Here is a 10,578-nt window from a genome sequence, read left to right on the forward strand (position 1 = left end):
CTCCTGAGGCTGAGAGGGTGGGGATAGGTTAAGGCCTCCAGCTTCTCTCCTCCTCCCCCCACTAGAGTGTGATGATCTCACCTTGGAGGTGCCGCCTACTGCCCTGGAGACTGGCGAGGTTGAGCAGATGGCACTAGAGGCCTGGAGCGTAGCGGCTGCATAGCTGGGCCCTGCTGGCTCACTGGCTGTGGCTGCAAAGGGAGAAAGTGGGTCCAGGATGAGAGGGCCCCAAGTCCCTTCCACTCCTATCTATGAGGCTGTTATGCCCCAAACCCAGGAGTCCAGGCCTCCAGCCCCTCTTCCCTCAGACCCAGGAGTCTGGGTCTCAACCCTCTGCTCACTCAGACTCAGGTTTTCCGTCCTCACCTGGGGACGTCTTGTTGATCCGGCTGAAGAAGAGCGCCCCTGGCCTCAGGGAGCTGGCGCTCTCATCCTCCTCCTTCACACGGAACTGGCCGAGCTTGGTCACTGTCACCTTCTAAGGTCCCACAAGGTCAGTGCCGTGGGTGGGCTGCTGGCGGGTGGGGGTGAACAGGCAAGGAGAAGGCTCTGCGGGGTGGCGGGTGGATCTTACCTGGGCTGGGGCCTCTGCCTCATCTTTGTCCGGGGGGCTGTGGAACCGTACAAAACTCAGGCCATAGGGGGAGTCCTGGAAATGAGGGGTGGGAGTTAGGGCCCCAAGACCCTTCCACTTAGGGAAACCCCTGTCTGGCTCTTTCCTTCTCACGGACATCCGTGTCTCAGGAGGTGCCCTGATGACAACTATAATATCCAGCTGTCGCTACTGAGCCCTAACTCTGAGTCAGGCTTGGCTTTAAGCCCTTTACACGCATTAGCTGCTTCAGCCTCATTGCTACTGGCAAAGTCTCTGGGCGTCCACGCAAACCTACTGCCCCATGTCCAGACTCCTGCCTATGGAATGGGGCGAGTGCTGGGTGCCCCTTCCAGGACACAGAAATGCTCCAGGCTCTTCCCCACAACTGCTGGCTGGACCCAGAAAATGGGAGAAGCTTGGGTCCCCAGATGACCTCATGAAGAGAAGCCAGTTGACAGGATAAACACCCCCCAGGACAGTTACAAGGGCGGGAAGTGTACCTCTATTGTGTGGCACCAACAGATACTCATGGCTCACTGTTACCAAACACTGCATTCCTTCACCTACAGTAACCCAATAAGGATCAGGAAACAGAGGCCCAGAGAGGGTAAGTCACTTAACTAAGATCACACAGCTGAAAAGTGGTATAGCCAGGATTTCAACCTGGTGGTCAGACCCCAGATCTCATGACTTTAACTACTAGGCCCACCCTACTGGACCACTTCTCTAACAAGTCAGCTGCCCCCTCTTCCAATTCCCTCTGACATGCGACAATTCACGCTCCCTAGATTCCCTCCAGGACACGAAGCTTCTCACCATGGGGAGGATCCCAAACCCATTTCAGGGAACACAGGGACCCAGCCTCGATATAATCCCATGGGACACCAGCTGTCTACTCCTTCCAGCCCTCTGGGACTCGTTATTGGCCCCTCCGTTCCCTCCTTGTCCAGGACCAAGGATTCTACACCCCAGGACCCACCCTAGGTACCTTGCTGTAGGGCTGGCTGCAAACAATTTTGACACGGTCCCAGCGCTTCTCAGCTGCTGCCCGGACCAACTTGTCAGGCCCAAACATGCGAACTCGGTTGGGGTTTGAGCCACTGCGGCTCTCAGAAGGCGACATGAAAGATGAGGTGACCAGAAGGACCTGGGTGGGAGAAGGCACAGTGAATAGGAACCAGGGCAGGCTTTAGATGTCACCTTCTAGGGGCTGGGGCAGAGTGCAGAGGGCCCAGGTAGGGGACGGGCGTCACCAGAATCCAGCTAGGGCCTGGACGTCTCTAGACCTTTCCTCCGTTTTGGGCCTCCAGTCAGTCCTGCTCTGACACAGGGCCCAGAAGGATCTTTCTAACCTCCAGATATGAACAATCCTTCTCAAATTCTTCCACATGTCTTCATATTTGGCAACGCGGGGGGCTACGTGTCCTAAGGAACTTTCGCAGCAGAGAATATTCACAGTGACTGGCACGATATTCAGACACCTTTTGGAAATGCACGGGTGAGTCAGCAGAAAGGTAAAAGTAATTACTGGAGGCCAGAAACGAGAGGACAGAATCCAAAGACGCAAGGGAGCTGTGTTAATTATTGTTTCTCAGCCCAAACCCACCCTCTACATTCAGTTCTGTGATCCCGGCCTGGACTTGGCAACCTGAAATTCTGCTTTGCTGGTTGCTCCTTATCAGGCTCTGCCAACAGGGGGAGCCAGAGAGAGGCTACAAGGCTGCCGGGCGGAGAAGGACCTGCTGCTGCTCGTGCATTTGCAGATCCCATGAGCATCACCCCAGGGACGCTTCTGCTTGTGCAGTGGTTCCTCCTCGCAGCAGCAGCGGATGAATCCAGTTTGCAGGTCCCAACACCTGCAGCTCTGGCCTCCTGCACCCCTTCTCCTGGGGCAAGAGCAACACCCCCTCGGGGTTTGAGTTTCAGCTCCTGGGGCTTCTAACACCTAATTCCAATAACTCCAACCTCTGTCCTTTGTTCTCCCAGTGGTAGCTGCCCTCTGCTGTTGCTTCTTAGTCATACCTTAGTCTTCTAGTAACACCTAGTTACTAGTTCTTTATATTAAATTCTCTCTGTTAAGATAACTTGTGTTGGTTCATCCCTTGGTGTGGAGCACACAGCCCTCCCACTCTTTTTCAAAATTGCCTGGTCAATTTTGACTATCATTTGTTCCTTCATCATACCATCAATATTTTCATTTATTTCTTTGAACTATTAAACGTACTTTTTATTTTTTTATTTATTTATTTTTTTTGAGACAGAGTCTTGCTCTGTTGCCTGGGCTAGAGTGCCGTGGCGTCAGCCTAGCTCACAGCAACCTCAAACTCCTGGGCTCAAGCGATCCTCCTGCCTCAGCCTCCAGAGTAGCTGGGACTACAGGCATGCGCCACCATGCCTGGCTAATTTTTTTCTATATATATTTTTAGCTGTCCAATTAATTTCTTTCTATTTACAGTAGAGACGAGGTCTCGCTCTTGCTCAGGCTGGTCTCGAACTCCTGACCTCAAGCGATCCTCCCGCCTCGGCCTCCCAGAGTACTAGGATTACAGGCATGAGCCACCGTGCCCGGCCTAAACATATTTTTTAAATATTATATCTTTTAATTTCAATATATGTAGCCTTTGTGCATATAAGTTTACAACGTACAGTATCTGCTGACCCTAAGTCAGGGCAGCTTGTGTTCTCATGGGGGGCATATGTGTGTATTTTTAATCATTAACTTCTGTTGTTTGGGAACATGTCTGTGGGAATTCTCTGAGGACCTGCTATGAAGTACCTTCCTCCAAAAAGGATTTGCCCTGCCATCAGACAGCACTGTGGACATAGGACCACTTAATATTTTCAGCTTGGTCTCTTTTCTAACTGACATATTGTGAAATTTGTTGTGTTTTTTGTTTTTTTTCAGACAGAGACTTACTCTGTCACCCAGGCTAGAGTGACGCCTAGCTCACAGCAACCTCAAACTCCTGGTCTCAAGCGATCCTCCTGCCTCAGCCTCCTGCGTAGCTGGGATTACAGGCATGCGCTACCATACCCGGCTCATACTGTGAAATTTGTAAAATTAGAAAATAAAGCCTTTTGCTGAGAAGAATGCAGAATATAATTAACTATATATATGTCTCTGTGAGCAACAAAGCATGATCCCATCTATGAATGAATGAATGAATAAATAAATGAGAGAGAGAGAGAGAATGACTCTGATTGTCACACTTATATTATCCAACACTGTCTAAGCTTCTGGAGTTAAACCTTTAATCCTTAGTCTGCATTAACTTCAAAAGCTTATGAATTTCCTTTGTAGAATTCGAAGAATGATTCGTAGGTGACATCAACATTGACCGGCCTCACTCTGCCCTTTTTCCTTTTCTTTCTTGGTGCTTCCAGTTATATCTAGTTTCTGGCTGGAAACCAAATATTATAAGCCCAAGAGTCTTTAATTCAGTCTTAGCTACAAGTTGTAAGAGAAACCTGAGACTCCAGCAGAAGTTTAATTTCAAACCTTGAAAGAATGGGAAACTGTTGGCATAGGTGTTTTCAGACCTTAAAAAGATAAAACCCTCACCTAGTGTAGGTTAATCTGAGGTGTCGACTTGATGGAGGGATGTCTGGACAGCTGGTGAAGCTTGTTTCTGGGTGTGTCTGTGAGAGTGTTTCCAGAGGAGGCTGATGTGTGAGAGTCAGTGCACTAAGTAGGAAAGATCTGCCCTCACTGTGGGCGGGCACCATGCTATCGGCTGGGGGCCTGGATGGAACAAAAAGGCAAAAGAAGGGTGAATTTTCTCTCTCTTTTCTAGAGCAGGATGTCCTTCTCCTGAATTTGGACATCCGCACTCCAGGTTCTTTGGCTTTGGACTCTGGGACTTGGCACCAGCGACCTCAGACTGAGAGTTACACCATTTCCTTGGTTTACGAGCTTTCCAACGTGGACAGAACCTCACTACCAGCTTCTCTGGTTCTCAGCTTGCAGACGGCCTATCGTGGGACTTCCCAGCCTCCATAATCATGTGAGTGAATTCCCCCAATAAATCCTCTCTTATATATCTGTATCTATGTCCTATTGGTTCTGTCTTTCTGGAGAACCTTGACTAATACACCTAGCCATTGCATCTTGCTAGATAGACAAGCAAAGGCAAAGAAATTCACATAACAGATGTGACAAAATTTTAGCTAAAAATGCATTTACTCTGTTTGTGTCATTATAAAGTAGAATTCTGACTTAAATACATTCACCAAGAGGAGCAGAGAACTTTTTTATAATAGTCCCAAAGACTGTTGACTTACCTAACCTTGAGAAGAAAAATAATGTTTGTTATAGGGAAACTTACTCATTCAAGTGTACCTTGTAGAACATAAAAAGCACTTGATAAAAGTCAATACACATTCAGGAAAAAAAGCTTTCAACAAACTGAAAAACAACTTCCTCAACCTGACAAAGGATATCTCTAAAAAACAAACAACCTACAGCTAACATCATATTTAATGGTGAAAGACTCAACACATTGCCCCTAAGATCAGGAACAAGGCAAGGATGTCTGATTTCACTTCTATTCAACATTTCTATTCAACACTGAACGAGAGCTAGTCAGTGTGACAAGGTGAGAAAAAGAAAACAAAAAACTGTCTTTTTTCACAGATGACATGATTGTCTATGCAGAAAATTGCAAAGAATCTACACAAATTACAAGAATTAATAGGTGAATTTAGCAAGACACAAGAGGTCAAAAGTAAGTGAATTTAGCAAGGTCACAAGATACAAAGTCAATATACAAACATCAACTGTATATTGCACTGAAAAGAACACAATGTCACACCTGTGGTATTCTGGCCAAAAGTGTGTAACCTAAATTTAAATTTAATCACAAGGAAACACCAGACATTTTGTACAGTAAGTGACATTTGACAAAGATCACTGACCTCTGCTCTTTAAAAATGTCAATGGCACAAAACACAAAGAAAGTCACAGGAACTGTTGTCAATGAAAGAAAACCAAGGAGATGTGACAAGCCGATGCAATGTATGATTATGCTATAAAGATTTGCTGTAATGATGTGCTATAAAGAACATTATTGGGACAATGACGGAGATCTGAATAAGGTCTGAGATCAGGTGATATAGTATTGTATCAATGTTCATTTCCTAATTTTGGTAATTGTACTAAAGAAAGAAAATTTCTTTGCTTTTAGGAAATACCCACTGCAGTTTGCAGGAATAAAGGGGCATCGTGTATACAACTTACTCTTAGTTCAGAAAAAAGTATGTACAAATTTGTTAACTTTGGGGAGTCTCAGTGAAGAGCATATGTACTATTTCTACAACTTTTCTGTAGGTCTGAAATAAAGGAATAAAGTCATTGACAAGCTGGTTTTATAATTTATATGAAAACAAATGTAAAGGATCTAGAATAGCCAAGAGAATCTTAAAGAAGACTAATGTTGGAAGCCCAACACAACATAGTTTTCATATATACTTTTACTATTAAGACATAAAGATCACCTACAGAGCTGGGTGTGGTGGCTCACACCAGTAATCCCAGCAAATTGGGAAGCTGAAGCAGGAGGATCACCTGAGGCCAAGAGTTTAAGACCAGCCTGGGCAACACAGTGAGATCCTACCTCTAAAAAATTTTTTTAAAAACTAGCCAGGAGGCCGGGCGCGGTGGCTCACGCCTGTAATCCTAGCTCTCTGGGAGGCCGAGGTGGGCAGATTGTTTGAGCTCAGGAGTTCGAAACCAGCCTGAGCAAGAGCAAGACCCCGTCTCTACTAAAAATAATTAATTGGACAACTAAAATATATAGAAAAAAATTAGCCAGGCATGGTGGCGCATGCCTGTAGTCCCAGCTACTTGGGAGGCTGAGGCAGGAGGATCGCTTGAGCCCAGGAGTTTGAGGTTGCTGTGAGCTAGGCTGACGCCACGGCACTCACTCTAGCCATGGCAACAGAGTGAGACTCTGTCTCAAAAAAAAAAGAAAGGGTCTTTATAAGAAAGAAGGAGGCAAGAGAGTGAGAGTTGGAGAAGTGACGCTGGAAGCAGATGCTAGAGTAGCAGCGGTGCTGGCTTTGATGAAGGAAGGGGCCCGAGCACAGGAGGGCAGGGGTCCTCTAGAGGCTGCAATAGACAAGGAAATGAGTTCTCCCCCAGAGCCTCCCGGAGGAATGCAGCTCTCCCCACACCTGGGTATCGGCACAGTGAGAGTGATGTTAGACTACTGACCTCCAGAACCATCAGATCATAAATTTGTGTGACAAGCTGTGACGCAAACTCAGTCTCTCCCCTGATGTGAGAAGTTTACCACCCTGTATGTGTCCTTTGTGCCCTCTGTACGCTGGGCGATCCTCCAGAGGGCAGCGGATCAGTCAGGTGTGACTCCCCTCTACCTCCTGGCCCCGCCAGAGGCCCTGAGGGAGACAATGATGGGGGCGTGTGGACCAGAGGGCAGCACAGGGTCTGTGTGACCGCCCCGCTTACCTCATAGTCTTGCTCCCCGGCGCCCCCGGCCGAGCTGCCCACCAGCACCTCCACGAAGGCCGAGCCGTCGTTCCCAATATCCACGCTGTGTATCTGCTCTTCCTTCTCCAACTGCGGGCAGAGACAAAGGCCACTGTCAGTGCCTGCTCTGTCTTGGGCTCACCGTGGGACCCGAGGATAAGTCCCATCTGGGCCACCCTGTGTCTTGAAATGTCAACTCTGTGACAGTGGGGACCAGAGCTGATTGGTGCCACCGTGTCCCCTGCATGCAGTAGAGGGCATGGCACAGTGCAGGAGCTTAAAAAAGATTCACTGAATGAACGCGCACACCCCCACCCCCTGCACACCTGTTTCCCTGACTCTACAGACTCCACCGGACTGGCCTATCACAGGCCGCCATGGCGCTCTCCTTGGTAACACTTGCCAGAGTTAGGACTTTATTCAAATCATCATGCGGATAAACAGCACATGCCACCCCTACCCGCGTGTGCAAAGGACTCCATGGAAGCTCCCTGAGGGCAGGGCTTTGTCCAGTTTTGCTCACCACCGAGTCCTGGGTTTGACTCCCAGCTCTACGCAAGCTGAATGGCCTTGCCACCTAACCTTCTAGAGCCTAAGTTTTCTCATCTGTAAAATGGGGATGATCATCAGGATCATGCACATAAATAATGGCCATAGGACATGGCATGACATGGCATGACACTTAACCACTGTCAATCAGGAGGCATTATTAGTTGATGCTCGATAATTATTTGTTGAAAGAAGAAAAGAGCTATCTGTAGGAGGGCTTCACTCAAACAATCTGTCATTCCTGCCTGAGAACTGAAGGCGCAGAAAGCTGTACGGGCGTGGGAGGCAGTTAGGAACAGTTGAGGCAAGTCTCCTGCCTTCCAGTTTGGGGCTCTTTCACTAGGATTCTAGAATGACAAGTTATTACAAACTTCAAAGGTACCTAGTCCACCATCCTACGCTGCCCTCCCTTGTCCCTAGGACAATCGTATGTTCCAATCTGCTCTGTCACCTCCCAGTCGGGAGGTCACCAAGACATCACCTGCGCACTACTACACACAGGAACATCGCTGTATGAGAGGGAGGCACCTGGACTTGGGGTGAGGCAGGCCTGGGCTCAAATCCGGCCCTGCCATTTCCAAGCTGTGCAACCCTAGGTGACATAACCCATGTCTCGGAGTAGCAGTTTCCTTGGAGGGGGGCTGTTATAACTTTCCTTCTGAAGGGAGATGACAGAATAACTACCGTTGCAGCCAACATCTGAGTGCTCGCGATGTGCCAGACTCGTACTCTTCTCCTCGCAACAGCTCTGCCAGGCAGGTGCTATAATTATCTCCATTTTACACATGAGCAAATGGAGGAAGGAAGTGGTTATGTAACTTCACAGCTGGTGGGTGGCAAAGCCAGACCCAGACAGATGGCTAGAGTCCTGCGTGCTGCTCCGCCACGCCACTGGAGAAAGGTGGCGCACAGGGTAGGGCCTTCCCGAGGCTGAGGCCAGCTGGCCTCCTGCTGACTCCTGCCTCCACTACGCTCCAGCCCTGGGCCCTGGGCGGTGCGGTGCTGCCCAGGCACGCAAGCCGCCCCAGTGTGACTGCTCCACCTCCTGCCACACTCGATCACTCTCCTTCAGCCACATCAGCCTCCCTTCTGTGCCAACAACGGGTTGGCTCCTACCTCAGGGCCTTTACACTTGTCGTCCCCTCTGCCTGGGCCCCTCTTCCCCCAAACCCTCCCATGGTTGACTTGCCACCTTCCATCGCTTGGGTCAGATGTCAGCTGTCACCTCTTCAGACCCAACAAGTAGCCTCCCTCTCCGCCTACCAGGAGCCACTCTCTGTCCCCTAACTCAGTTTTATTTTTCTTCATACCACCACCTGGTAATACACACTTTTTTTTGTTTGTATTTGTAATTTTTTTTTAGAGACAGGGTCTTGCTGTGTCGCCCAGACTGGAGTGCAGTTACGGAATCATAGTTCACTGCACCTTGAACTCCTGGGCTCAAGCAATCCTCCTGCCTCAGCCTCCCCGGTAGCTGGGACAACAGGTGCGTGCCACTATGCCCAGCTTTGTGTGTATTTGTGTAGCACCTGTCTCCCCCACTAGACTTTTAAGTTCCATGGGGGCAGCAGGGACAATGTCTGAGTTGTTGCCTGCTGTGTTCCCAATGTCAAGAACAGTGTCTGGTCCTTCCCAGTTCTGCTGATTTCCTGCTGTACGATTCTAGAGCAAATGGCTTCATTTCACCTCTTGTGCCTGTTTCCTAACCTGTAAAATGGAGACAGTAACAACCTCAATCTCATAAAGTTGTTGTGAAGATTCAAATGAGGAATACATGCACAGTCCGCGGAGTAGGGCCAGGCACAGAGCACACACTCCGTAAAGGTCAGCAGCTGATACTGTTACCACAGTGGGTCTTCAACACACTCCTGATGAGGCAGATGGATGGACAGACAGGCAGACCCCAACAGCCATTTGCCAAAGGAATAAATACCACCTGAGTAGTAAGTCCAGCTCTGTCCTCCCTCGCCAAGGGGCTCCGTTGAGTCACTTCTCTGTTCCCTGCCTCAGTGTCCCCACTAGGCACAAGGGGGTCATCAAGGCTGACATTTTTGGGTTCTCACTGTGTGCCAGGGGCTTGGTATATTCATTTCCTATCACTCTTGTAACTAATTACCACCAACTTAATGGCTAAAAACAACACAAATTTATTATCTTACAGATCTAGAGGTCAAAAGTCTGAAATTGCATCTTACTGGGCTAAAATCCAGGTGTGGGCAGGGCTATATTCCTGGAGGCTCTAAGGGAGAATCTGTCTCCTTGTCTTTTTGGCTTCTAGAGGCTTCCTGCTGTCCTGGGCTTGTGTCTTCCCCGTCTTCAAAGCCAGCGACGGCATCACTCTGACCTCTGCTCCGGCCTTCACACTCTCTCTCTGCGTCTGGCCTTCTCGCCTCCCTCTTTCCCTTACAAGACTCCTGTGATTACCTGAGGCCCCCTGGATAATCCAGGGCACTCTCCCCATCTCGGGATCCTTAACTGGATCAAACCTGCAAAGTCCCTTTTGCCATTAAAGTAAGACATTCACAGGTTCTGGGCACTAGGACGTAGACATCTTCTGGGGGCCACTATTAAGTCTACTACACTTAGCTAAGCTCTTCCTGGCCTAGGCATCACTGAATCCTCAAAATCACTTTAAGTAGAAGGGTCTAGTACCACTCTGGTTTTACAGACAGGGAAACTGAGGCTCAGGCAGGTTAAATCAGGGCAATTTGGACCCAACTGCCTGACTTCAAAGCACTGTCTAATGCCAACGTTTCTTCTCAACTCTTCTCCTCCAATCCCCGAGGTAAAATCCAACATCCTTCACCTCTCCCACAATAGAAAGCACAGGTCTTACATCTGGTATGGTGTAGATATTTGCATTTTAAATGAATGATTCTTACTGCATATAAAACTTCTACTTTAAATACATACATGCACTCCCTAGTATTCTTTTTTTTTTTTTTTT

The 10,578-nt window shown here is 48.4% G+C and overlaps 1 protein-coding gene across 1 annotated transcript in view; it reads right to left on the minus strand.

Moving 5' to 3' along the window:
- The window catches only part of XRCC1 (X-ray repair complementing defective repair in Chinese hamster cells 1), a 24,463-nt gene that overhangs the window by 7,640 nt on the left and 6,245 nt on the right, over positions 1 to 10,578 (minus strand). The window contains exons 3-7 of the mRNA XM_012653402.1: positions 7,062 to 7,172; positions 1,584 to 1,742; positions 575 to 649; positions 367 to 478; positions 3 to 191 (exon numbers count right to left, since the gene is read on the minus strand). Of these exons, the coding sequence (XP_012508856.1) occupies positions 3 to 191; positions 367 to 478; positions 575 to 649; positions 1,584 to 1,742; positions 7,062 to 7,172 (646 nt within the window). The remainder of the gene's footprint in view (positions 1 to 2; positions 192 to 366; positions 479 to 574; positions 650 to 1,583; positions 1,743 to 7,061; positions 7,173 to 10,578) is intronic.

Source organism: Propithecus coquereli, unplaced genomic scaffold (assembly GCF_000956105.1).
Source record: "Propithecus coquereli isolate 6110/MARCELLA unplaced genomic scaffold, Pcoq_1.0 Scaffold42, whole genome shotgun sequence".
Taxonomy (NCBI): domain Eukaryota; kingdom Metazoa; phylum Chordata; class Mammalia; order Primates; family Indriidae; genus Propithecus; species Propithecus coquereli.